Source organism: Aspergillus pseudodeflectus, assembly GCF_044049435.1.
Source record: "Aspergillus pseudodeflectus strain CBS 756.74 chromosome Unknown BJX68scaffold_24, whole genome shotgun sequence".
Lineage (NCBI taxonomy): Eukaryota > Fungi > Ascomycota > Eurotiomycetes > Eurotiales > Aspergillaceae > Aspergillus > Aspergillus pseudodeflectus.
The window spans coordinates 184,818-212,578 of NW_027263800.1; the positions used below are offsets into that span (position 1 = coordinate 184,818).

A 27,761-nucleotide genomic window follows, 5' to 3' on the forward strand; every position below is an offset into this window, starting at 1 on the left:
CTGCGTCAAAGACGAATTCGAAGGATTTGATGCCAAGGGGTTTTGTAGAAGTTGTTATCAGGTCAAGCCACGCTAGGGAGCCGGGAGTTCCATAGCTTTAGCGTTTGTAGTACTTTGACGCTGAACATTTGGAGCTTTACCGGGTAGTTATGGTCCTATGGACAACCATTAGCGCCATGCAGGGCCTGTTGATACTGTAGGGAAGCTTCGAGGGTCTTAAAGTAGTAACATTTATATGAACCCCCTCCGTAGTCGACACCGCAAGAATGTGGAGGAGGTTGAAGGTGAAGATGAGGTTCGGAGCGAGATGGGAGGCCTTGTGGTTGTTGTGGGGCGGTTCTTCCTGACGTTGCATATATAAGTCTGCCGGAGGACTCTAAGCAAGGTTAGTATTCAGATATTAAAATACTGCCAGCACCATGGGCACAGTTGATGAGAAGGCGCTGTAGGTACCATGCACAAATCTTAAAAGACAGGGCCATTCAATTCTATGTCTAATGACAGGCATTATTGGGACCTACCGTAGAGTGGTATGTTGATTTGCCTACGATTCCCACAGGGGAAAGATGATAACTGTGGAATAACTTTCAATCTCAGACTCAAATGCTGGCCTGTTTCGAGGTACTTACTGCGCCCTGTAGCATATACGAAGGAGCAAGGTCATTTAGATTAAGGTTACCAGTATTTCACTTCAATAGCGCCGCACCGTCTTCGATGCGAGTTTGCATGCCACACCATTGCTATTCTATCTGGTACATAGTTGCACATTCTATATCTTTAGTCCATTATCGAGGAGGAAGGGGTGCAACTTAATATTTATTTGCAGGACCTAAAATGTAGGCAGACTACGATACCTCACTATTAGGGCTAAGGACCGTATACTAATATCCTGAGTGGGACCATTGGTTTTTATCCTCAAGGCTGCTTTTACTACCGCCCGTACAGAACCACTCTAGGTGATCAACTCAAACAGTCTAGTCAGGGGTTACGCTAACCTGGAAACGTAAAACACTAGCTGCAGCTTTGAGGGATTGGAACACACTGCGTCTATGTGTCATATCATCCACAGTATACAGAGAAAGGATAGGTCCTGCCAGTGGCAGGTTCTAAAGAGTAACCAGCATGCGTTAGAAATGCAGCTCGCCACCTAGTCTCTACAACTCAGCAGTCAAAATAACCATATCCAAGGCCTTAGACTCTCTAACAACTCACGCCGCTGGTCTAGGATTCGGAAAGATTCAGAACGATGCCGGTTTTTTCTGGGATTTGCTTTTTGAACCCAGCATATAGCTTGGATAACCTTTGCCTGTTTACAAGGTTACAGAGGTAAGTGTAAGAGTCTTTTGAACATGGATATGGCTCTAATCTATCCGTTCCATAAAAAGCAAAGTACCCGAAATTGCTGCCCATGCGCTTTTCCTGGTACTCTAGCCAGGCAATGTCAGATGTGATCCTTGAAGCTGTACATGCGCTCCGAGCGCTAGGTTGGAACTAGGATACTTGAACTTTTGTTAATAAGGTCGTTTCTACAGGTTTACCTACCATTCCTAGGGTCAAACCCTCTAGTACAAGTACTAAATAGCAACTAGCAACCCGATATACCAGCTCGAACGACGAAAGATCTCCCTCCTCTTTATGATGATCAATGTAGAACGAATTAGCCCCCTCAGCAAACCATTCTTCGCAACTAGTATTCGGGGAGCCATCGCACACAAAGCAGAACAATACATGCCTTGACAGGTCGGTAGATTGGATACTGAAACTTCTCCGTCGTTGGGAGGGAGCGTTAGATATATATAAATGCAGCTTTTACGGCCCGGTTTCAACATACCCAATTTCCTCCAAATATATCGCATATCTCTAGGGTCAAGCTGAAAGTGTAGGTTTCGTCCCAAATAGCCCTACTTACAGCTACGCTACCACATTATTCTGCTGTACCGGGTGTGTCTCTTAGGAGGTCTAACAACCAATAATCAACTCAAGAAACGCACCACACGACTCTGAGTCCCCCTACAGTATCCACGAGCCCAGCATAATATGCGGCCAGGTCCATTGAGTGCCGGCTAAGCTTGTGATCTGTTAGACTCCCCTCCATAGTAATACTGTGATAGTACCCTCCTACTGCTAGGGACCTGAGCGAACCAGGAGAGAAGCTATCCATCATAAATGGTGTATTTCAATGGCTGGAGAAGATATTTAGCAGATGTATACTAGAAACTCAATAGATATTAAAAGAAACCATGGGTGCTACAGGTTTGTTTGGGCAGCCCAGGGATGGACGACTGTCCACATCTACTTGCACCTTCGAGACAACGTAAAGAGAAGTTTTGGTATCATTTGCAATGTGCCCACCCGGCATATATTCTACTTTAGGTACACACAAGGCGTAGATAGCCTCATCCGGCTCTATTATACCCCTAAATCTCGGCCGTTCCACAACTCTGAGGACCGTAACCGCAGGTACACCCTAGACACTGGAGGCATATGCAATAGCCTCGTCAGATTTACATTTAATGAGATAGTACATGCTACGTCTACATTCGTCTACCCGGTGTACAACCGTTCTGGGAATAAGCAGCGTTTGAGACTCAGACTATGCAGGACTCGATGGATGAAAAGAGGTCTTGCGACTTTTGGTTATAGCTCTCGCGTCCTGGCCATAGACAGTAAACCTTTGTGGGATGGAATAGGGACTAGGGGTGGGGTTTTAGCTTTTAGTATAGTTACTGCTCTTTCTTGATCCATGGATATTTCGTCCACTGCCTTTCTGGTTGATCGAGGCGGAAATGCATTGGGGTCCCAATGCAGTTAGTCCAAGCAATATACAATATATTTCTCAAGATTAAGGTATCGACGCACTAGGAACCCTTTACTCAACAGCGCCAAGATCTGATTTCTGTAGCTACATATTTGATTGGCAAGTGCTGAATTTGTGTACAGGATATATATCTATGTGAATCGCTTTGGAGTTACTTCACCGTAAATTATACTCCGAGGGCGCCGAGTATGGGTGCACCCTGCTACGGATTGTACGAGGGTAGTGAAGTCTAATGGTTGCAACTAAAGTATAGTGGTGACTATGAGAGCTACCTAAGCGTTGAGCACGCATTGTGTTGAGAGGGTAAAGGGTTGTTTGTCCGAAGCTATATATTGACAGGCGACACCGCTTTGGGTTGGGCGATCTGCTATGCTAGTATTCCTCATGGCTCTGATGATCCAGGACATGACACGACATGACACGGCGAGTCACTTGAGATATCTTACCATCGATTTATGGTGGCCCTCATACTGAGACACGCAGGCGAGCATCTTGCCATTATGAAATTTCACTACTATCACAAGGATGAGATCACACACCAGGACGGTTGCAGAGATATATATCAGCAATAGCCGCTCCTGCGAGAATCTAGTCCAAGTTTGCCTTGAAAAAATGACTGTATGTGGCATCGATGGAACTTCTGTTATACTTGGCGCCTGCTGCGGGATTCATACGTGGTTTTCCCCTCTGCGCGCGATTACCGACCTTATTATGATCTTGTGAGGATCCATTCTCGGCATGCAGCAGCCATTTTGCGCAATCAGAGCTCGCCGATAACAGTGGGGTCCGACATCTGTACGTAAATAAAGATAGCTGATTGCAGCGTGAAGGTATGGATTGAGCATCCGCTGGAGGAGTTGTAAAAGTTGAGATTTACAATCTCGAGATTGCTGAGCCATCGAGAACAAACAAGACAAACTCACTGGCCAGTCCAGGAGCTGATCAGTCCGGACTGTGACAAATGCTCAGTAAGTGCATGTGAGCCGATGCGGATTTCCGCTGACGTAGGTGACTCTCGCAACCAGATGCACCGCATTCTCTCCCTATGCAGAATGCCCAGATGGGTAGGACACGGCTTGAGCACTGGGCAGCAAGGAGACACCACCGTGCGGTTCACCATCGAATGATCTGAGGACGAGGCATTTTTCGTGGCTCCAGACCGGGGTGCTCCAAGTTGAGACTCAACGGTTCAATCTGAATCACGGAAGGATTGGGCTAGTCTTGGTGATAAAGAGCCGAGCTCGATTCCGGAGAAACGCGCTAATGGGGTGCACAGCCTCCTTCTGGGGTTGTGGCAGCGGTTTTGGCCGCGTTGAAGGTTTGCCGGAGCGTTGATGTCGTGGTTGCTATGTGACTGTCCGTTTCGGGGAGATATGCGGACCTGCGCAACGTGTCAGCTACGATGATCATCATGGTGAATCAGAGACTCGAGAAAGGGATTAACAGAAACGGCAGCAGAGCAAAAGAAGGAGGCACCAAGGTCGAGGGAGAGGCCGGATATGGAGGAGGATTTGAGGTTTGGAAGATATGAGCCAGCAGGTTGATCACGTTGCGCAATGATTGGTAGATTTTGGCTGACCAGAGTCATGCGGGTGTGGGGATGGGAAGAGCCCAGTTTCCCTTGGAATGCCGTCTGTGTCCGAATCCCGCCATCTGCGACCGATAGTATTCTCGCGGATTCGATGTCAAGAACTGACTTGTCTCTGTCCCAGCCAAAGTGGGAATTGTTGTATTATCCAGATCTTCTCCGCGTCCCTTGTGCTAATGGGATCGGAAGCCGGGTCTCCGCAAATGGCGCTGTCGGGCGAGAATCGAACAGGACGATAGTCTGAATAATAGATATAGAGTCATTGGGTCATACTCCGATGGATTGAATCCTCCCTGTGCATTCGCAGGTTGTCCAAGTCTGTCGGTATGCAATTGTACAGCATGCGACCCGGAGGCCCGACTTCAAGTGCCGCGTGCAATCAGATACAATAGACCATGGTCGTGCTGAATTCAACGGTGCTCTGAGGATATGTTGATATACGAAGACAGGAAAATTATCGTTGACCGGAAGTGTCGAGGTGCGTATCGGGAGGGTGTCATATTGGCGTGGATGAAGCTTCCACCTCGTTCCTTGACCGACGCATTCGCCATAGCTTCCACCGTGATTGGCCGCGATCGCCAGCTCCTGAGCTTCAATCTGTGATTTCATCCAATTTTTGCTCCCTTCCTTCCGGCGATTCGGGCGGTGGGAATTCTTGTCGGGCTCCAATTCGCGGGCGGTTCTCCTGCTAGTGTGCCTGTTAATCGCTCATCTCACATCGTGCATGGAAAAAGCTGTAAATTTGAAGATCGAAGAAGCCGTGAAGAACTGCTGGACCATCTCCAGCGGCAGTGGTTTGTGTGTTTTTGCTTTTTCGGTCGCTCCACTGCCGACTGTCGAGCTCATTGTGTGGAAAGCGCATCGCTGGGTCAGAGTCGAGGGCGGTGACGGGGATCCGCGTCATTTGTTCCCCAGTCTAACCAAAGGTTTCCTCCCCTTCAAACTAACCCGACGCTAAAGGCCACAACGACCCCAAGAGGCTGGCTTGACTCGTCCATCATCCATTCCATCATCATACCTTAATTCAATATCGCCCCCCTCTAGCCTGTAAGGAGGCCTTGCCCTGGAACGTGGCTGAACTTCCCTGATCTCCTCGCCTGCTCCCTGCCTGGCTAACGCAGTGACGCCAGATCCCCTCTTGAAAGTTGAGCTTTCCTTTTTCCGCCTTCACCACCGGGAACACCCAACCACAGCCATCTCTCCTCCACGCTTTTCTTCCTCCTTGGTTCACTTTAATCCCTGTTCTGACCGTGCACGCCCGACCAATGTTCTCCCCATGTCAAGGCCTCCATCTGCATCTGAGACTACCCCGTCGACTCCCCCGGTGACACCTGCTGCGTCTGCCCAACATGATTGCTCTGAACCATCTGGATCCCTTCACGGCAAGCAGCGGCGCCACCGCGACGCTCGGGACCAGCTCGCCCATCTCGATCCCCATCAAGCTCCCTCTCCATCCCGCGCAGAATCCCCCACGGCTCGCCAGTGGGCCAATCCTTCCTCCTCCAACTTTGCTCTAAAAAGGGCCACCACTGCTCCCGTCGAGGAAAAGCATTCTTCTCGTCCCGGTCGCTCTTACACAAGTCACAACAGCCCCCCTCAGCTGTCTGAGAGGGACAGCATCTTCGCAACACATTATCTTCCCTCCGACAACGAAGCTGCAAATTCGCCGCGACTTCCACCCGTCGAGGATGCCCATCATGACGCCTCAACAAGGTTGACTCCTCACCTCGAGAATGCGCCTTCCTATTCCTCCTCCTCGTTTACCTCCAAGATCCTCCCCAATCACCATCGCGTCGGCCACTCCTCCCACATGGAAGTTGACATACACAGAACCCATCCATTACACCCCGCACCTCTCCTTCCCTCCCGATCTCCATTTTCGTTGCCACCGGACGATCTTGATGTAACACTGGGCAGGGAAGGACTGGAAATATCCGACCGGGGTTCTCTTCCGAGTTACACCCGCGGCGGCGTCCATCGTTCTCTCGACCCGTCTCCGCTGAACGATGATTCTCCGAGGCCGCAACACTTTGTGATAGCTCCGTCCGATAACCGATCTGCAGGTGCGAGTTCTGGGAGCAGCTCGCACCAAAAGGACGCGGCGCCCTCGAGGGATATAGCGCATGAACACAAGCTGGAGCGCAGCTCCAGTCGAAGTCAGCGGGGAAGGGTGGAACACTCCATTGAAGCCAATCTCACCAATGCAGAGCCAACTGCCCATGTTCGAAGCCGTAAGTCGAGTCACTATCTTGGTTTATTCAAAGAGAATACCGCTACTTCTCCAGACCGCAAGCGAAGAGACGACCGCGTTCCTCGACATGATGACGCACTGGACATGCACGATCAGGAGCACCTAGAGCAGCCGCATCTCAAACACGATCACACCGAAGCCGAGGTCTCAAAATTCTCAGAACTGCGTGGATTTAGGAGCATGCCCCAGCTTGCCAACATTCCTTTAATCCCCCCGACCGCGAGTGGCGAATCACACTATGACACTCTGGTCGAGGACATTCCCCCGAAAGTTCAGCCAAAGGTGCTGCCACGAAGCTTGCTTGAAGAGATCCGAAACTTTCACCTCACACCTGGTGGCGCCCGCGGTACCTCGTTCTCGAGGAGTATCCCCACCCAATATGCGGAAAGAGGTAGGGGTAGCTATGTGCATACCCACTCCCCGCTCTCGGACACTTCTGTGGAACACCGCCGCGGCTCGGCCCAGCTTGATGAAGAAGAGGACGAGCAAATCTCTTCGGCGGTGTACTTTCCACATGAACGTGTTGCAGTCTCCGAAGAAGTCGACCAGGTTCAACCCTTTGATAAAGGACCACATGCTTTGCCGTCATATGATGAATCGGCGGCAGATAGTAGCCGCGTTCTAATGCCAGAGAGACGTGCAGCTGCTGCCGAGCAAGAGGCTAATCATGTGGATATATCCCTTCGATCTAAAAATGACAGTAGAATCTTGCACGGCGATCTTCAGGACAGGAAGACTCCACTAGAAGAGCTAAATGAGAAGACTATTGATTCCATGTTCCAACGCCATATTGAGTACTCAACTGGCGAAGAGTCTGAACCACTGTCCGCAGATGACAGTGGAACGTCTGTCCGTGATGAAGATTCTAGCGTGACCGACGAGGCCGAAGTCACGCCGACAGCTACCCCCACGCAACGTCATCATCATGTCCCCCGTCCTCGCCGGACCCAAGACGAAGTAACACCAGTCGGTGCCGTGGAGCTGAAGCCATATCGACACCAAGTGGGCGGACATACGACCGTTTTTCGATTTTCCCGGCGAGCAGTGTGTAAGCAGCTCAACAATCGGGAGAACGAGTTTTACGAACGGATCGAGCGCAGACATCCAGAAATGCTGATGTTTTTACCAAGGTACGTAAAGGATTTCTCAGCCGCTGCAGTGGCTTCAGGTCATATACTCATTATTTCTCCAGATACATTGGCGTTTTGAATGTGACTTTCTCGAAAAAGCGGTCCAAGAAGCCGTCGGACAACCAGGCAGAGCATACAGATGTGGACTATTTTACCGATGATCACCATGGTGAAAAGAGGGCCGTCACAGCGCCAGACAATAACGCGTCCCAAGCTACGCAACCGGCCGAAAAGGAGCGTATCTTTAGCCAGAAACAAGTTACCGGCATAGTACCGAAAGTAATCCTCGAGAACAATCGTCATATTATCCCGATGGATCTATTCTCTGGCCATCAAAGACCCCGCTCTGCAGAAGCGCCCCCGTCTAGGAGGCATATGTTCTCACATCAGCCTGTATTTGCCATCGGAGAACAAAGCCCGCAAACGAGTGGGATGGGATTCAGTCCGCCTCCCGTGAAAAAGACCTGGGGCGCCACAACCGTGAACCGAAAGCTTCAAGAACAGGTACTCAGGGAGGTCTTTAGCCCACCCGCGATCCACCACCACAGGCGCCACGCCAGGGGTCACCTCACTTTGCCAAGGACATCTTCCGATGGCCACCGTCGACCGGAGAACTTACCGCAGGAACGAGCCCTCAGCAAGCCCCCAACACCACTGCAAAACGAGTCCCCGCGGGCCGCTGCCATTGACATTGTCAAGAAAGAAGGCGAAGGCCCCGGACTCTCGTCATCCGCATCAACGGCCCTTGAAGCCACCCAGAAGCGTCTTGAGTCGGTGAGTTCGGAAGGTGTTCCACACCGCGCCAGCTCCGTATCCCATGCTCGAAGGGTTCGGCGCCGTCACTCGGGAAGCGGCCTGCAGCGGCGGGGAACCATGGATTCTAACAGTGGTGGCGGAGACCTGATATTCTTTGAGGATGAGGGATATGGCGGCGATAAGGAGGATGAGATCTTTGCGATGGAAGATGACACCGTCGTGTCGTCATCGGGCGTGTCATCCTCTACTTCGCGTGAGACGGCGCTGTCGAGCTCCCTACCTTCGAAAGGGCCGGGCGTTGTTTCTGAAAATGGGTGGACATACAATCACCACAACCATGATCCTGACAAAAGCGCCCTCTTCCCCGGACTCAACCCGAGCACTTCCGCAGAACCTCCGGCGAATCCAAAGGAAGCACAGACGAGAAAGGATGAAAGAGTTCAATTTTTCTTGCTTCTGGAGGATCTGACTGCAGGAATGAACAAGCCGTGCGTGTTAGATTTGAAGATGGGGACCCGCCAGTATGGCATCGAAGCCAATGACAAGAAGAGAAAATCTCAGAGACGCAAGTGTCAAAACACGACTTCTCGACAACTAGGCGTCCGCCTTTGCGGTATGCAAACCTGGAACGTGAAGAAGCAAGAGTACACCTTCGAGGACAAGTACTTTGGTCGCGATCTCAAATCCGGTCGTGAATTCCAAGATGCACTTACTCGGTTCCTTTATGATGGCATTAGCTACTTGAGTGTTGCCAAGAAGATACCTGTTATCCTGGAGAAGCTGGCGAAATTAGAGAACATGATCCGGAGACTTAAGCGCTACCGTTTTTATGCGAGCAGTCTCCTGATCCTCTACGACGGCGAACAGACTCCTGCACAGAAGCATCCTCAGCTCCAACCTCCCACGAGCACCAATGGACGGAAACCTCTACAGCGCCGTGTGTCTGATGATGGACACAATAACATTGACGTTCAATTGAAGATTGTCGACTTCGCCAACTGTATCACGGGCGAAGACGAAATTTCTCCCGATGCCCCTTGCCCGCCTCAGCATCCAGATGATATTGATCGCGGCTACCTCAGGGGCCTCCGTACTTTACGGATGTATTTTCAACGCATCATGAAAGAAGTCAATCAAGATGAGTACATCGAGCGAGGTGAAGGTGAAGGCATGGCCCTCAATCCTCAGCTGCCTGGCAGCGACCACGCCTCCGAGCGATATTGGGATGAGAACGTCATGGAAGACGATCCTGGAGACGTCAGCTTCTGAACATACATCCTACTCCTTTTCCATTTTCTATTCGATTCACCCCCGCACTGCCAGAGTTTTCGACTTTTCTTTAAGTCTCTTTTTCTTCTACATTTCCATATTTTCCTACCCGGAGTTTCTTGATACATTCAAAATTCAATCAGGGCTTAAGGATATGGCGTCACTATTGCATGGTAACGGCTTGGAGGTTTTGCTGTTCGACTTGTTCATACGACTCCTCAATTCCGAGGTTCACGGTATCGAAAAAAAGCATTGTACCTGCTCAAGCGGTCTGATGTCTCATGTTGATAACGATTGACGACTGATCATGGCACATTTATTCGCACCCGGGACTTGCTAGCTATGCCTGGCGCATGGTGGTACTAGTTCTTTGGGTCTCGTTTCCTTCTCATGGCATGTATGAATCGGTCTTTGTTCTCGCGCTCCTTGTCCCTTAGAATATACCATCCGGAACCTTGTCAGTTCCTGGGCCTTGTTTCTCAGTTTACGCGCCATTTGAAGTTTGTCTGTGTACATAAATTGTAGTAGCATTAGACAATTTCTCGTTTTTCGTTTCTATTCCGGTTTATACTCCATCTTGCTCTCCACTTTGAATGCGGAGGTGATAAGCGCAAATCACGTGCGCTGCGATAATGCGTGCTTCAACGGAGCCACGACGTCAGACCGTGGACCAACCTCCTCACCTCCTCACTGACTCACTGACTCACCATTCCTCTTGCCTGCCATCTTCGCCCTGGTGGTCGCTGGCTCGGCTTCATTGCTTGCACGGTCTTTTTTGTTTGGCTTGCATCCGTGCGATACTGAGACAGATACACCACCTTCACACATCACCGGCGCCCGATTATCGGAGCTTCAGCGCCTTCTCCAATTCCAGGCACTCCGCTCCAGCCCAAATACGATATCACTTCTCAGCATTCATCACCACAGCATTGATGAGCCGATAACAGGTTTACTCTCCACAAGCTTATTCTTACCGCCACCCGATTACCAGTACAATGACCGGCTCCAATGGCCAGTCATCACCGGTCATCGACAAACGCGACTTTGACACCTACCGCCGGGCATCCACCTCGAACGAATCCGACGCGCAAGAAGACGATGCGTTGCTCCACTCCCGGCCGGATTCGAGACTATCGATGAGTAATCGAATAATTGACAATAATGATGGCCTTTTGACAAATGTTGTTGAGGAATTGGTGGAACGAGATCGTCGGAAGATGGCGAGAGAGGTTGTACGCATTTTTAGTTTTGCGTGGGGAGTAGTTACTTGGTGAGACTCCTCTTGTTTGTCTGGCGATATTATGAGGGATGCACTAATCTATGTTGCGCCGCACAGTCTCGGTGCCGGAAGTATCACGGCGTTCTCATTATACGGCCCTCTACTTCTGACGCGGATGCACTATACACAGTTGCGGGTCAACGAAGTATCCATCGCAGCGGGAATATCCATGTACCTCCCTGTATCTCTAGCCGGCTACCTTTGCGATCGATACTCTCCGTCTCCCTTGACACTGTTCGCGGGCATCACGTTCGGCTGCGGTTACCTTCTCGCCGCTCTCGCATACAAGAGCGGTCCCCCTCCAGACGCTGGCGGCGACGGTTGGCCGTTTTGGGTGATGGTTGTGGCCTTTATTGCCATTGGAGTAGCAACCTGCAGCATGTACCTGGCAGCGGTGACGACATGTGCTAAAAACTTTGGCCGCGGTAAGCACAAGGGGATTATACTCGCGGTGCCCATCGCAGCGTTCGGTCTCAGTGGGATGTGGCAGAGCCAGGTGGGTACCTATCTGCTCTGCGAGCGGCTTGAGGACGGCAGTTGCGGTGATGTCGACGTCTACAAGTACTTTGTGTTCCTCGCTATCCTTCTTGTGACCATCGGTGTCATTGGCACTTTCGCGCTGAGAATTGTGGATGATGAAGAGGACAAGTACATCGACGAGGCAGTTGAGGAGCTTGAAAGGAGTGGTCTGTTGGCGGAAAGTGAATTCTTCCAGCCGCGCAGCGAAGTGGCTGCTGCATATGGCACTTTTGCCCGCCACGAAGATGATGATGGGTCGGACGGTCAATCGGTTACACTATCCGAGGAGCAGCGGGAAGCGGCGCGACGTGAAAAGGAGAGAGAAGAAGAGGAGCGCCGGAAGAAGAATTGGTTGCTCAACTACGAAACGAAGAAGTTCCTCGCGGACCATACGATGTGGTGGCTTGCTGTTGGCTTCTTCCTCGTCACTGGGCCGGGCGAGGCGTATCTGAACAACGTATGCTCAGTCCCTTGAAAGACCCCGACTTTTTACTAACAGTATGTAGCTCGGAACAATCGTCCAAACCCTCAACTCGGACTCCGCCGCCATAATCGACGCACACCCCGCCGGCCTCCCCTCCACACACGTCACAACGATAGCTCTAACCTCCACAATCGCCCGCCTCCTAACAGGCTCCCTCTCCGACCTCTTCGCCCCTCGCGCCGCAGACTACCACTTCCTCACCGACCACGAAACCGCAACCCCAATCGCCAACACATCCAAACCCCGCCTAACCCTCTCCCGCCTCGCCTTCCTCATCCCCTCCGCCCTCCTCCTCTCCCTCGGCTTCCTCCTCCTCGCCTCCCCGCTCCCAACCCAACACCCCGAACTCTCCCACGTCACCACGGCGCTCGTCGGCCTCGGCTACGGTAGCGCATTCTCCCTCACCCCCATCATCATTTCAGTCGTCTGGGGCGTCGAGAACTTCGGCACGAATTGGGGGATCGTCGCTATGTTTCCCGCGGTTGGGGCCGCGATGTGGGGGCTTATCTATTCGCGCGGATACCAGGACGCTACTAACGGCGGCCCCGGCGGCGGCGATGGCCAGTGCCATGGCTGGCGCTGCTTTGGGTTCTGGGCTATGGGGTGCACAGCTAGTGTGTGGATTGCTGTTGGGGTTTGGTCTGTTGCCTGGAGGTCCTGGAGGAAGAGGGGGGTTGTTGTTTGATTGACCCGTACCGTTGTTTTGGTTTTCCGTGGTTTTCGGAAAGTTGTCTTATATCTTTGTAATTTTGGTGGTTGCAAAGCTAGTTTAGCTAGCTGGCTACCTCTTATGTGGCGTTTAGCGTTTGGTACAAGTACTCGTTGTCGTGGGTCTTTTTTTGGATTGGTTAAATGATGGGATATATAGAGGTTGCATAGCCTGCTTGGGATAAAATGATGTCTTGAGTCGCTCACTTTACTTTGCTAAGCTCATTGCCCGGGGACAGAAATATGTCGTCTCCAAGAACTCGGGTGTCCACTTGTGTCCACCGGGTTCATGGCAGTGTCTCCGGTATAAAATATATATCAACCTCAAGCACCATCTGCTTAAACAATCAGGAAGGAATATCTAGGATGAACCGGATACAGAGCCGGCGATATGCGAAACATGAATAAACAAGCTGAGATAGCTCCAAGCACCCAATCATGATCAATGCACCTTTCCAGCAATAAACCCACCCAGGTGCCAAATACCATAATGCAAAAACACCAAGGTAACGTAGAGAGAAAAAGAGTAACTACCACCAAGCGCCAACGCGAAAAGCAGACCCAACGTAAATCAATGTCGTTCATGTCAAAAAAACGAAGGGTCCAAAGTATCCAGCACCGACAACACCAAAGGGTAGTTCAAGTGCCAAAAGCAATAGACCAAGAAAATATACAAGATAACTAGACGTCCGTTGAATTCGGGTCGAGACCCATGAAGACCTTGTATAGGCGCCGACTGACGGCGGGACCGATACGGGAGTCTGTAATGGCGCCGTTTTTGTTGGCAGATTTCTGCACAGAGATTTGTTAGTAGTGCGATCGAGAAGAGAGATGGATGGCGGAGTAGAGGTGGGAGGGGAGGTGAGCCTGCTTACCCTGACGTCCTCCAGCATCGTAGGGCCAGAGGCGCGCATGCCCTGGACCAGTTCAAGGACACTCGGATACTCATTGATTACGCCGTAGGCCATTGATGCTGTAACACGGTTCACCTCCTGCAGCATGCGCACAAAGGTATCGGATTTGTTCTCGCCGGGTTTGACCTGGCCAGTATCCATGCAAAACGCGGAGTCGTTTCCCTCGAGCTTTTGGCGGCGGTAGGGTACGGTCGAGACGTGCTCGGTGAAGTTCTTGATCCACTCGGCGGATTCTGGCGCCGCGGCGGTTTGGTGGATGAGGCAGCGGTGGGTTACCTGGAGGCTGAGGAGGGCGTCTTCAATTGTGTCGTCATCTACAGGAGGGGGGCTGTCGGGTTTATTTGTCTTTTTGCGGCGACTCGCGGTTGATGATGGAGCTGTTGAGGAGGCGCCTTGCACTTCGTCGAGGTGGCGGCGGAATTCGGCCTGGTATGCTCTGTTCCGGGCGTTGGCGGTTTTGCGCATCCAGGCTGAGAGGCCTTCGATGAGGTAGATTATTGTGCAGTCGGGGTGCGCGCTTTTCATACGCAGAACGTGGATCTCCAGCTCACTGGTTGCGTCGGGGGCATCTGAGTCGAGGCCGGAGCTGACCATGTCGACAAATTCCTGTGCCGTCACGAGACACAGCACATGCTCTTCATCGCGAATGTGGAGCTCACAGGGCTCCCAATGCCTAAGGGTGTCGTTGAACCTGGCTTTCATTTTCCGTCGCCACTTGACGACGTTTGCGATTGGACTGTCAAAGAAGGTATGCTCAACCCCGAGACGGCGCATATACTCGAGTGTCTGATTGCCGATGCTGGTCTCTTGGAACGAAGAGGCAAGATCAATAATCATCTCAGGAGTTGAATCTTTCTTGTCGACCTTCAGCTTATTGGCATGCGCGATGTCAGACGCGAGCTGCTTCTCCTTTGCCTTGTCCTCCTTGAGTTTCTGCTTCCGCTCCTTCTCCAACTGCTTTTCTAGCTGCTTCTCGCGGTCACGTTGCGCTTTAGCTGCCTCCCGATCTTTTGCTTTAGCTTCCTTATCTACCATTGTCCGTTTCGTCGTCGTCGCGGTCTTCTTCGGTTTGCGACCCCGGGGTTCGGGAAGCGAGTCCGAGTCATCTTCGTCCAAATCAATAGTATTCGCTCGAGGTTGTTTCGAGTTCGCGCGAGCTGTATTATCAGAACGGCCTCCAAGATTGGCCAACAGGCTTGCGGTTCGGCTCGAGAGTCCGGAACCTATCCCAGAGTCCACGAAATCACTCTCGTCCTGAAAGTCGAAAAGCTCACTCGGATCTGGAACACGAATCGGATCACTAAACTCTTCTATGCTTTCTTTCCATGAATGGGCGCGCCGACCTATCCCACGTGGTGCGCCCAGAGTACCTCGAGGGACATTGGTGCCAGTGGTTCTGTAATCACTCAGGATATCCTCCGCATCCCTTGTGGCTAATCTATTGTTCCTATCCTTCTTCGGAGACGGACTCTTGCGTGTCGGTTCGGGCGCCGATGAGGTAAAAACGATGGGATCGGAGTCTAGCGTAAAAGCCGATGCTTTCGAGACGGCTTTAGGGCCGTCGGAGGAGGGGGCAATTTCGTCGGAGAAGACAAAAAGGTTCTTCTGACTTCGCGATGGTAGGGCATTATGGTGATCGCTCGGTGAGTCCGCTATTCTGTCCGGCTCCGGACTTAATCGCCTTCTCTTGGGAGGATGTTTGAACCCGTCCTCATCGTCGTTTGTGAATTCCGGAAGGCCAACGTCGTCGGACAGGATTCGTAGATCGGCGGGCGCGGGGGCAGGAGGGCTGGAATGGAATCTGGCCAAAGACGACGGCTCGCGGACATTCGCAGGCGGCGGCGGGGTGGAAGTAAGAAGATTAATGACCTCTGGCATCTTCTGTTGACAGTTGCTGGGGCGAGGAATTGCGAGAGCTGGTGCAGAGCCGCTTATCGGCGATTCACGTGGCGCGGCGTCCTCGCGTCCGGAGGCGCGAATTCACGTGAGCTGGCATAGATGGGATCAACAACAGTAACTGCTGGGACTTATCAACACCGGTTTAGAGACTCACCTGTATTTTCTCATACAGCCATCATTGATGTGCTTACAGGACGGTTATTCCACTTGCCAGCTAGTTGTGCTCGGAACCTCTCTCCTGGCGCCAATATGATACCTCGAGAGCCGCCTCCAGCGCCCAGTCCTGCAAGCGCTCAGCCGCGTTGTCTGGTCATTTCTCTCCTGCTCCTTTTCTTGTAAACAATCTTTGAGAAAGATCTTGCACCATGGATCCTAGCGCACAATATGCGCTTATTTCGCGAAGTTCCATTCTGTCAACAGGGTCTATCGAGTACGCTCCTCTTCTGGCCTCTCCCCTCCCCTCTAACCTTTGCCAGACTCATGCTTGAGGATCCCGAATATGCCGAGAAGTCGTGTCCAGCCCCAATCGTGCAGTGCTTGCAGGTCAAGCCTCTCTTTTCCACCTCCAGTGGCGTCACGCGGTGGAGGGCGGTCTTCAGCGACGGCAAATATTGGATCCAGGCCATGCTTAGTCGATCTGTTGGGCCCCTCGCTGATGATGGAGAGCTTGTCAAAGGTTGTATCTGCCGCCTCAAGGGATGTATGCCAGTGAAAGTCAAAGAGACAAAGTGAGCTGTCCGTCAAATGTCCGGGTCTGTTTGGACTGTAGCTCACATCACGGAAAATCAGCGTTCTCGTCATAACCTCGATGGAAGTGATTCGATCATTTGGGATCCTCGACAAGATTGGGCCCCCATCCCAACTGGTTACCGCGGCCGAACCCAGCAGCCAAGTCATCCAGTTTGGCGCCACGAAAGAATACTTCTTCTCGTCCGCGCGATTGCTATCCTTTCCGCTAGAAATATTCAATATAATTGTGGCATACCTCAACCAGCGCGACAAGCTTGCCCTTTCACTAGCTTCGAACGAACTTTATGCTCTTGTACGGCCGTCTCTTTACTCTGTGGTTGAGCTGAAAAGCCGGGAGTCTCTAGTCCACTTTGCCGACGCTGCGGCACGCGAGCCGGGTCTTCGCAACTCCGTCAGGACATGTATATTAGAGGGGGATGTTTGCTGTATTGGTGCAGAAGCCAGCAACTTCCACATCGACACGATTACATCCTTACCTCTACTACGCAGCCTTGCTTTCCATCCATGTGATGAAGTAGTCAGTGCATGTTCCCTGGTATTTATGCTTCCAAGGCTGGTCTCGGACAGAACACTCCAGTCTTTGAAATCCTGTGTGTTCTCAGTCTCACCATTAGAAATGGCGCTTGAAATCTGACCATCATACAGTTTACATTGACCTTGACTGCAGATATGCATCTGACCTACCAAACAACCTGCAGGAACAAATGCTGCAGGCAATGTTTTCCGCGCCAGTGATGAAACATCTTCAGGTGTCTTACTGTCATCGTTACCATGACGACTTTCCGAACAGGAGGATGCGCGAGATCTCGAATCTCCTACTAAACCAGACTCAGACCAAGTACACTGCCCTCCGGACTTTGGGTTTTCAATGGGACGGTCTTCCCCTGCGCTTGCTTTACGCCATCCTTCAGTTCCCCCGCAGACTTGAGGCGTTCACGCTTCGTATCTCGGGCAGGTATGACCATGCATTGTCAGCCCCTGCAATGACGATGGACTCCGCACTTTCACCCATTGCCGCCTCTGTCCGGGAACTTGAATTTGATTTCGTCCACCGCGTCGCGGGAAATTGCCCCGAAACTGTCGGCTTGTTGTTTGGTACCAAGGGGTTGACTCCGTTCACGAAACTCCAACATCTCAGCATCTCAGGCAGCTTTCTCACAGAAATACACGGCTTCGACGGTAAGAGGCCATGGTTTCCACCATCCCTCGTCAGTTTATCCATCACGACTACCGAACTATGTCACTCTGACAAACCGGAAATTGACCTGGAATTCACCCGGGTCCGACGTCTCGTCCGCCAAGAGCACTTTCTTATCTTTGACCCAACTACTCTCCGCTCTCTCCAGATCCTATCGGGGATGCTCGAATCGGTCCCTAACCTCACTCACTTTATCATGAAGCCGGGCAGCCACGGCTATGGAACGTACCAGCGATCGTTCCTCGTCCGATATCCCCCGACGCTCGTGGTAGAACAATCCCTGCAGCCGCTGGTGGATCGAGGCCTTCGCTTTGGTCTTCAGTTTACAGAGACTTCGAATCTCTGGCTAGAAGTCATGGTCGTACCTAGACTTTGAGACCATCTTCGGAACTTTTTTGCTGTATCTACGAGTACGTCCAAGACCACACATCACTCTGAGGTCTCTGAGCTGCTTGGCGAGAAGCTTCCGCCGCTGGCGGCCATTGCTGAGGTATCTCACTGACCTGCATCTAGAACACACTACAAAATCAATGCATTTCGCTCAAACTCAATCATTTTCACATGACTCCAATTCGGTTCCCAACATATGACAAGCTGCGGCCTGCGACAGTGACCAAAACACACAAAACAAATGAACAAAATTCTAACATGATATATACAACTCAAACCAGAGAAAAGCCACTAGCACTGCCGATTCCTCCCCTTCCTCGCTCCGGTAGCGGGATATTGTCTAGTTGCCCGAGGCTGCCGCGCCAGAGGGACCAGCACCACCAAGAGCACCAGAGGCAACAGGAGCAGCGGCACCAGCAGTGTCAGCAGCGTCACCCGACCCTGATCCATCTGCATCCACATCAAACACTGGCAACTGGTCGATTGCGGAACATAGTCGTTCGAAATGCTTGGGGACCCAATCATTATAGATGGCCATGACAAACTTATAACAAGTCCATCTGTCCCTGCCGTTCTGGGTGGTGAAACTGAAATTGTTGACCTCATGACGGTGATAATCTACCTTCGTTGCATCACTCTTTTCGGTGACCACGGGGTAGTGAGCATGGATTTTCACCGTCTCATAATCAAACGAGATCGAAAATCCCAGAATCCTGCAATCCAACTCCTTTTCGCGTTTCACTTTTTTGAATAGGTCAACGACGCCTTTCATCGCGCGGGTCATGTGGTGGAGGTTCTTCTTGTCCGCTTCCTTGATGGACCCGTGACAATCCTTTCCCTCTGCAGTAAGGAATGGAAAGATAATGTCGGAGGAAGCCTGGAATGTTGAAGTGTTAGCGTCGGCGCTGAGATACGGCTCAAGCAGCGTGCTCTGCGCATCGCTAAACCCGACGCGTCGTGAAAACCCGGCGGTATAATAAGGCCGTGGCTCCGGGATCTTCCAGAACCTCTGCGTATTGAGATCGAGCGGCGGGCACGCATCCCACGTCTGGTCAATCAGGTCGAGTAAATAGTTGAAGGGGACAGCGCCACGCAGGACTTCGACACCAGCAAACGGGACGATAAGCGGAAATACCAGCGCAGCGAGGCCGGTGTGGGTGCCAGACTGTTTCGTCCGATCAAGATACCTCAACGTATTCGCGTCAAAGACTGTGCCTTGCGGAGTCGCGCAGTCGCGCGCAGCGAGCGCCGTAAGGAGATTCAGGTCTTCCTGGTGGATTCCGTTCCAGCCTTCGTACCCGTAACTGCTCTGGACCTGCAGGAAGTTCGTCCATTTGGACCGCGAGGAGCTCTGCGAGTTTCGTCCGCCAGCGCCTCCGTCGGCCTCGTCATCTTCATCGTCGTCGTCGTCGTCGTCGTCGTCGCCATCGTCGTCACTACTTGCAGCGGCGCCGCCCATCCCCTTTGGCCAACGCCGCTTTGTGACCCAGTGGTAGACGGCGTCGCCCTTGCCTGTTCTCTGTCCACTCTTTCCCTGTCAGGTGGATTTCAGTTAGTTTGTGCGATATCTCTACCTGTTGCAGAAGCAGTACGCACCTTAAGGCCGTTGAAGTAAACGTTGAATATGGGACCGTTCTGTCGCCTCTTCGCAGATCGCCCATCGCCATCATCCTGGTCGCCATCATCTTTATCGTCAGACGAAGCAGCGCGTTTTCGCTTGCGTCCCTGTGCGTTCTATACAGGAGTCAGCTTCATGATACCAAACCACAAATTACAACCAAACATAGAAAAACCAGAAGCGCATTGCACTGAACGCACGACATACCTTCTCCTGCCCTTTCTTTGGCCTGCCACGACCCCTCTTAGCAGGCCCCGCCGCATTATTATTGTTCTGAGCCGGAACTGCAGCGCCTAGCCTCTGTGGCGGCTTGCTCGCGCGTGTGCTCCGTCGCACGGGTGCCTGGGCCTGATTGGCGGTGCCGGTGGCTCTGGGCCTTCTGCCAGGAGGCATCTCTGGTTTGTTTGGTTGTTTGTTCTGGGTGTGTGGTTGTGCTGCGAATCGCCTGGATCCGTCTATATCGTCTACCCGTCGGATGGATAGACGCGTTTCTATTCGAAGTATGTTGTGAGAAATTTGGATTATTTACAAAAGCAAAAAAAGGATGGGAGGCAGAAGTCGTTATATCTCATGGTCAATCTATTTGGTACATCTATCAGTGAATATAGAGATGAGAGATAACCCTAGGATGAACAAAGGTGGTTTGTTTGTTTGGGACAGAATAGCGGCTGTAGACGCCGTGTGTGTTGCATGGTTAGACGGCTAAAAGTTGCTTTGTGTTGAATGGGAAGTGTCTGTTTCAGCGTTTGTTTGGGGGGACATAAAGACGGGCTTCTTTGATCCTCCCCGTCTACTACACAGTTCTGTCCCAGGACACGAAAACCACGGTGTTGACTACTGCTTAGAGAAGCATAAGCCAGCCATATGTAGCAAGCATATACGAGTTGCCAAACATGTAATCTCTTCTTTCCCTTATATCACTGTACATAAAACTCCTAGCTGGGAACTTAGGATGAGGCGTCGCTTGAGGGGGAGCAGGTAAAGATGCCGCGAGAGACAGGGTTTGAACTTTTTTTCTCATTTTCTTTCTTTCTTTTTTTTTTCTTGTGGAATGCATCTTCACTATCTAATCTACCTAACATGGTGGCTACTAGTAGTCCAATCTGCAGATTCAGGAAGCGATTATACATGTGTATTGAACGAAATAGGGCTTTTGCCACAGGGCCTAGCGAGCGGGCTCCGGCAAGCCCTGATACAGTTCGACCTCGAACATTGTTCCTTGGTTGTAAGGTACCTCTGACTTAATTCAGGGATAAATCAGCTCGAGACCCTGGTCTCCAATCAAAATAGGGTAGATGTAGATCCTTCTTCTTCACATCTCTACTACTTGATGGGGCCATTTCGATAAGACTGCCTGCCTGCTTGCAAGAGCTCTGTCATAGCAGGGTAGAACCATAAGTTTGCGCAGTATCTACAGGCTTGTACGTTCTTAGTGCGCAGCTAACAGTAAATCTTGGGAGTATTGCGGTTGGAAAAGAGCAAGAGCGAAGGACTGAGCATTGATACTACGTCGCTTGCGTGCTGTAGTCTCATTGAATACTTTCGCGTAGTCAGTTTATCAGAGGAACGCCGAGGAGGCGAGATCTACTATCAACCTTGAAGGATTAGACCACTATACTACCTAGGTATATTTCGATCTTTGAAAAAAAGGGAAAAGAACCATACATTCCAAGTTGACGGCTGGGCCTGTAGATAGCCATTCCGTTATCGAGGATAATAGCAGACCGTCCCATAGCGGGTTGAATGAGCCAAATGTCTCGATCAGCTATACCTTTTGCTCGCGTACGCCAAGAATCACTCAGCTTCCAATATCCATCATGCGGCGGCATTGTTTGACGTTTGGAACCGGGTAAGCCATCCAACTAGGAAGGGTAAATTCTGCCGAGTTCATTGCCCTACTTCCTTTTCGTGGGCGGGCTACTACTAAGTACTAAATGAATGAATGGATAACTGGCCGACTGGATGAGACCATTGTCGAGATATCTCATGTCTCAGATGGATAAATAAGCGAGGATAATCTCGCTACAGGTATTGTGGCATCTGAAAGAAAGTGACCTTTGTTTGGATGAGTCTAGTCGGTCTCCTTCTCGCAAGGGTTATATACAAAGAATTGGACCTCCGTCTCTGATCACCTCTCCAGAAAACACCATATAGTCACAAAAAGACACACGCACACTAGAATTACAATAAAATCTCGCCCTTGACGGCAGAAAAGACAACGCGCCAAAGACCAATAATAATAGCCAACGCCAGATGGCGCAGGCGTAGGCGCCAACTCCGAAGAAGACAGTGAGTGAGATATGCTTGTGCCGTGGATTTACTTACCATCAGTGATAGGGTTGGCTGATCTTTGGCGTTTGACGTCTGTACAGCAACAGCAACCTCGGCAGCAACAATCTCAGCAACAAGCAGTGGAATGTACGACATACCTGGACGTAGGCGTTGTTGTTGGTGCCGTTAGCCTGTTTCTCTGCCGCAGGCTGGCTTCCATCTTCTCATTCTTGTTGTGGCTACAGCCTCAACCAGCGACAAAGAAAAAGGCTACCACCGCCAACAACTACGCCTACGTCCAGGTATGTCGCACCTGATACTGCTACTACTACCACCACAGTAGAAGAGAGGAATCAACGGCTGACCTATCCTGACCTTTCCATCGCACAATGTGGCTGAGACCTTTGACAAGAGCAATGTGCTCTAATCCCTCAAGGTTGCGGCTAAACTGCTTGAGCCTGGGGGTAAAACACCATGATCTATCAGTCGAGCCTTATGCTTGGGTTACCTGCCAACATCTAGCCAATCATCATATCTCACAACATTAGAGTATAGCCCTGCTCTCTACTGTAGTGTCTTACTACTGTATCTTAACGTTATAGGTCAACTTCAGTTGTAGCTGATGATCATTTCTCGTTTAGGGTATTGCTGTTGCTTCTATTGTTGCCGTATCTAGTGGCTTAACCTATCAGTGTACTAACGGCCCTCTACAAAACTCCTAAGAAAGATATGCTATACTGACTTCCTGTTGAAAATGGAACTTGGCACATGTCCTAATAGATGACAAGGCCGAATGGGAAGTAAATTTGAAGGCTTAATCAAGGCAACGGATTCGGGTAACTCGAAGCATACAGATACCCGAAAAATGAATTCTATAAGAGGTGTAGGACCATGTAGAGGAACAGATGCGGACCGGACTGCACCCTGGAATTTTGATAAAAGTCCCTGCCCCAAAGTCTTTTCCATGGTAAGTCCCTCCGTCTGATTCATCCTTCCCGCTGTTCAAAGCATCGCTCGGCTTTCGCTCGGAATTTACCTAAGCGAGCAGCATTCCAACACTGCTTGCTCAGCGCGGAGATCCCATCCCTGGTCCCCGTGGCGAATTCAGCTTTTGCTCGAAGACGGGCAGACGCTTGCTTTTCGATTGGACCCCCAATAGGCCTGTGATTTCCTCCACGCAGTTGCTTCACCGAACCTCGCAGAGTAACCGCGACTAACTACCAGATTAGTAATTTGCAATACAGTACGTCGTCAAGTGCTCCCAAATCAGGTCAAGAATTTTCAGACCAAGTAAATCACAGCCGGACTTTGACCTCATCTCCCGGGCTGTCCTCCAGAGCCCCGGGCCAGAGCTGCAGGCTATCACTGGCCCCAGCTACCGATGTGATAAGGCAACCTAAATGGTTACAAGTGGACCTGATGGGCCCGCAGCGGCTCTAAGCCGGACTGGGCCCGAGGCTGGAGCACATGGTCCCTAACCTAATCGAGGAATTACTTTTGACCAATAGTAGATACTGCCTTCTCCAGCTAAGCAACAGCCCCACTGCAACTCCACTCCAACTCAGCCACTGTTGAACGTTCTCCCATCACCAACAACAATTCTCTTCCTAGCAGGGGTGATAATAAACATGTTAACGCTCATTTATTTCGCATAATAATTGCTCAGCGCATGTAGCAATCTTTTCTCTCTCTTACGTCAAAAGGTTGTGGAGCACATGACTGGACTAGACGGCTCATAACCTCCTCCTCCGATGTGAGATGGCCGGAAGCAGTTGAGCAATAATATCGCAATTGTCTGTTTTAGTCGTGCAGTAAGAATTGACATGTCTCGTGCTTAGATCTCGGCTCCATATCAGAATTATACGCATAGAGAAATAGTTGTTCAAGTAGCTGAGACTCTCTCCCCCACCCGGACTAAATCTCTTTATCTACCGTTGAAGGGATTGAGGTTGTCAACAGGCGCACTATCTCCCACCCAGATCATCTCAATCTGTTCCACGACTTCCCTAGGAAGCGGCCCCTTCCACAAACCCGCCAATGTATTCCCGTTATTACACGGTCTCAGCTGGTGTTCGTATTGTTCGAGGACTGCACTTGTTAAATGAAGGGTTCAATGAGCCTCACTGGCCCTGCCCAACAATACGGACGAGAAACGAGAGCCTATCCATTTTCTTCGCAGATGCAGTGTGTGTAGATAAGGATGTACAACTCTTTATTTGCTGTACGACTCGATGTACCGGTGGGCTTCTTTCTGCTAAACCGTCTACTAGAGCCCAGCGATGGACTAGTTGACCTACAGACAGAACCAATCAAGTCTCCAGTACCAAGCTTCAGTTTAATGACGGGTCGGCATTCGGGGTCTTTTAATCAGAGACCGAATCCCGTGTTGAGATTTCGGCGTCTTGCCGTCCAATCAACACGAGGCCGTAATTGGTGACATGGCTGGAAAAGTTTCCCGACCGCCGCTAAGAAGTTGATCTCAGGGTCCGAAGAGACCTGTACTAGGAGTGTTTTCACATAAAGGACATGGGGAAATTTGAAATACCCGGTGGAGTAGATACCATCGGATACAGCCGACGTTGCATTCTATTTTGCGTGGTCCAGATGACCCCGAGGATAGTAGCCTAGTCTCTGTGTGCCAATCTACTGGTCCGGCATGCTCAGCACACTCCCTGCTAATTACCAGTGAACCTCCCTAGCACCGGCCGGTGCAGTCAATTTTATCAGTGACCCGACTTGAGCCTACGCCCTGAGGATCATTAATCCACTTTCTGCTGGCCAGATTCTCGCGAGTCCTTTGGGAGGTTCCGGATGACTTGCAATTATTACTGCTCAAAATGAACCATTAAATTTTCATAGTTCTGCAGGGTGCCTAGCCGTTGTCCAAAGGCCCTGATCTTCTGGGCACCCTTGATATAAAAGGGCCCGCTGTTTGTGGGACAGTCGGATGGAAGAGATCTATTCAGAACAGCCACTACTTGGCCATTTTCTCGCTCCACATCCACAACTTCTAATCTTATTATTATGGAGGACTATACACAATGGTGCTTGCAGAGCCCCAGCGCGTTCTCAATCACCTCGGTCTCCTCGTCTCTCGATAAAGATACCACCTTTCAGTTGGAGCTGATGAATGGGATGGTACGTACGTTTTTTCGACCTCTTGATGGACATGGCACTTACCACTGCATTTTCAGGAGCACGTTGGATTCTACCAGGAAATAAACATGAGCGCGACATCATTCCCAACCACGCCCATATCTTCACCAGTGTCGCCTCCTGAACCCGATTCGCTTTCTCAGTCAGGCAGTCAAAGCTCCGTGCTCCAAATCACCGGGCCAGGGGCTCAATGCCAACGGCATCATGTACGTACCCCTCTGGTCCACTCATGCTGGTCTCAGCGTCAAACTCACGCGATCATGTTCAGCGCCGCGCTCAGAACCGGGAAGCCCAGCGCCGGTTTCGCAAACGCAAAGAAGATCTCCAGAAAGACCTCGAGCAGAAGATCAGTGCTCTGGAATCCAAATGCCAAGAGCTGTCAACCGCGCTCCAGCAAGAGTCCGACAAAGTGGCTCAGCTCCAAACGGACAAGGAGGCACTGCTGTCTGAGAACCAGCATCTGCGCAGGCTACGAGAAACCATCGTCCACCTTGTGCAACAGCTGAAAGTTCTCCAATCTCTATCGAGTCTAGCCACGCTTTTGACCACGAGCATTAATCTGCCATCCCCGAGCGCATCTCCCGACTCGCAGAGAACCAGTGCCAGTGCCAGTGCCAGTTCCGCCGATGAGACTTCGATTACGGGGTGTCTGGATGCTTTGTTAGTAATCCTAAATGACAAGCCTCTCAGCCCCAAGTGATTGTTGAAATAGATTATGATTCATGAACAACTTATTTCTTAATGTTTTATGTGTCCAAATCGCCAATTTCCAGCTTTATGGAACTCACAAAGGCTCGTGCCCCACGTTGCCACCAGTCAATCCTGCTCTGTACTATGTACGGAAAATGTACGGACCCCTTGGTAACTAAACAAAGCCAGAACAACCCTTTTCTGCGGTATTTACGATCCCATTTATCGGCCGCCAACACCGCCCAAGGTCCGAGGCCTAAATCGTGCCAGTGCCTACAAGGCAGCGAAGATTGTACAAACTAATGCGAAAGCCTATAATTGCGAGTAAATCGGCGTCCTGCTCTCTTGAGGCATCTGAAGGCGTCCGCCATACTGGTCTGCCTCGTCAAGGTGCGCTTTCTAGTCGACGCATATCGCCCAGATAAGCGAGATTCTGATCAGACTGGATCAAGGGCAATGAACAAGGTACTTGCAGGATACAGGGGTCTTTCATTTTATTGCATAGAAGAAAGGTCAACCGTGAAAAGCACATGAATATAAAGAGATATCAGAATATTCACCTGTGTTCTATGCCCGAACGACCATCCTATCAAGGGATGTACTGCTTGAAACCTGAATAGCGGTTTTGTGTTTCAAATGTGCTCGAAAGCTTGGAGCCTAGATACAAGATCTTGTAGCTCAGAGAGTGTGAGAGTGCGCGTTGCCTCTGGTACAAAGATACCGGCCATATCGAGGGAGTGATTCGAGTTCGAACCCAAGGAGATCGATTTCTACGAAATATTAGATGACATCTCCTCAAAGAAGCCCGACAAAACGCCATCCAGAATTTGGTTCAATGCCATCCATATCCGTTCGCTAATCGGAAGCAGCAGGCCCCTATCTGCCATAACAAGACTGACGTGCTTAATGCCTTACCGTATGACTTCCTCCTGTACGAGGAAAGCAAAGAACTAGAATGAGAGCTTCACATCTCATGACAGTTACTACGGATTAGAAATACTCACAATAACGTTCCCTGACCTCTTTCTGCCATCTGCTCGAAAACGTCAAGAATGCGAAACCACAAGTCTGGCACATCCCCATTATCAACCAAATCCTCGGGCTCCTGGTGCTGGAGCTGGTTCAAATACCGCAGAAACGCCTTGCAGGTCAAAGTCGCTACTTGAACATGACTCTTCAATATCCCAGTCAAATCTAAGCGGATCACATCCGGCTCCAACAACTGCAGGTTCAACGGGAAGAGCGCCTTATTAAAGACGTCATGCCACCAGTGCTCATTCGAGCCGTTGTCTATTGATAGCAATAGCTTTTGAAATATCACCATGGCATTGTAGCGAATGTCTCGACAAGGGCTGATACACTGGGCCATCAGGCAGCTGAAGATAGGTGACCAGTATGCAGACCATGCTTCCATTTGCTCGTGTTAGCCGACGGCTAGAACTGCCTACTTGAAGGGAGTTTGATGATGGGCGAACATTGTGCATTTGCAACGGCTAGAAGCAAACCGAGGCCAATGGCAGTCATGCCCCGCGAAATAGCGCTGTCTGGCCTGCAATCACCAGATTGGTGTCAGTGTTTCGCGGTCAAAGACAGCACAGTCCGAAAGAAGAGAACATACCTCAGATTTGGTTGTTCAGTGGCCTGGAGATACCTTGTATGTGCGGCCTCCTCCTGCTTCTTCAAGTAGGCGACGCTTGCAGCTGTACCAAAATCATTTGCGAGACTAATGACAGACATGTACTTATCAGCCGTAACTATAAAACTGCTCGAGGTAATGGCTTTTTCGAGGATGTTTAGGATCATTGGCACGACTTTTTCATGGTAGTGTAAACGTTGGAGGATAGACCAAAACTCTGGAAAAGCAATTACTTTATCTCGCAGATGGCTGCAAATGAATAGACAAAGTGAAAGTCCCTTGATTGCTGGGACAGCAACGCTTGCTAGCGTTTCTTGGTCAAGTTCAGAGATGTTTTGAATAATGCCGGCATTCTGTATGAATGGTTGGTCCTGAATAGAGACTGTTAGTAAAGTATCATGATGTTGGTATGTAGAGACGGTGACGTAGCCTAGTTA

At 50.7% G+C, this 27,761-nt stretch overlaps 7 protein-coding genes across 7 annotated transcripts; 4 read left to right on the forward strand and 3 right to left on the reverse strand.

Annotated features, from left to right (window-relative positions):
• The first annotated feature begins 5,359 nt into the window (after positions 1-5,359).
• On the forward strand, positions 5,360-10,363 carry BJX68DRAFT_238094 (inositol polyphosphate kinase KCS1). The gene is made up of 2 exons (XM_071040286.1): positions 5,360-7,787; positions 7,850-10,363. The coding sequence occupies exons 1-2, from the start codon at positions 5,683-5,685 to the stop codon at positions 9,810-9,812; spliced, it is 4,068 nt and encodes a 1,355-aa protein (XP_070898538.1). The 5' UTR covers positions 5,360-5,682; the 3' UTR covers positions 9,813-10,363.
• A 131-nt stretch (positions 10,364-10,494) lies between these two features.
• On the forward strand, positions 10,495-13,031 carry BJX68DRAFT_238096 (MFS transporter). The gene is made up of 2 exons (XM_071040287.1): positions 10,495-12,067; positions 12,117-13,031. The coding sequence occupies exons 1-2, from the start codon at positions 11,114-11,116 to the stop codon at positions 12,777-12,779; spliced, it is 1,617 nt and encodes a 538-aa protein (XP_070898539.1). The 5' UTR covers positions 10,495-11,113; the 3' UTR covers positions 12,780-13,031.
• Positions 13,032-15,613, reverse strand: BJX68DRAFT_238098 (uncharacterized protein). The gene is made up of 2 exons (XM_071040288.1): positions 13,678-15,613; positions 13,032-13,594 (listed from the first exon to the last, which is right to left on the reverse strand). The coding sequence occupies exons 1-2, from the start codon at positions 15,592-15,594 to the stop codon at positions 13,484-13,486; spliced, it is 2,028 nt and encodes a 675-aa protein (XP_070898540.1). The 5' UTR covers positions 15,595-15,613; the 3' UTR covers positions 13,032-13,483.
• A 1,760-nt stretch (positions 15,614-17,373) lies between these two features.
• BJX68DRAFT_238100 (uncharacterized protein) lies at positions 17,374-18,225 on the forward strand. Its single transcript, XM_071040289.1, has 2 exons — positions 17,374-17,973; positions 18,077-18,225. The coding sequence occupies exon 1, from the start codon at positions 17,724-17,726 to the stop codon at positions 17,937-17,939; it is 216 nt and encodes a 71-aa protein (XP_070898541.1). The 5' UTR covers positions 17,374-17,723; the 3' UTR covers positions 17,940-17,973; positions 18,077-18,225.
• A 68-nt stretch (positions 18,226-18,293) lies between these two features.
• Positions 18,294-19,964, reverse strand: BJX68DRAFT_267350 (uncharacterized protein; the record flags this gene model as incomplete). The annotated part of the gene is made up of 3 exons (XM_071045803.1): positions 18,294-19,487; positions 19,550-19,687; positions 19,779-19,964. The coding sequence occupies 3 exons, from the start codon at positions 19,962-19,964 to the stop codon at positions 18,294-18,296; spliced, it is 1,518 nt and encodes a 505-aa protein (XP_070898542.1).
• A 4,902-nt stretch (positions 19,965-24,866) lies between these two features.
• On the forward strand, positions 24,867-25,698 carry BJX68DRAFT_267351 (bZIP transcription factor; the record flags this gene model as incomplete). The annotated part of the gene is made up of 3 exons (XM_071045804.1): positions 24,867-24,980; positions 25,037-25,204; positions 25,267-25,698. 3 exons carry the CDS (start codon positions 24,867-24,869, stop codon positions 25,696-25,698), a joined length of 714 nt encoding a protein of 237 aa, XP_070898543.1.
• Positions 25,699-26,688: 990 nt separating this feature from the next.
• BJX68DRAFT_267352 (uncharacterized protein) lies at positions 26,689-27,491 on the reverse strand (the record flags this gene model as incomplete). The annotated part of the gene is made up of 3 exons (XM_071045805.1): positions 26,689-27,095; positions 27,164-27,237; positions 27,307-27,491. The coding sequence occupies 3 exons, from the start codon at positions 27,489-27,491 to the stop codon at positions 26,689-26,691; spliced, it is 666 nt and encodes a 221-aa protein (XP_070898544.1).
• Between the last annotated feature and the right edge of the window lie 270 nt (positions 27,492-27,761).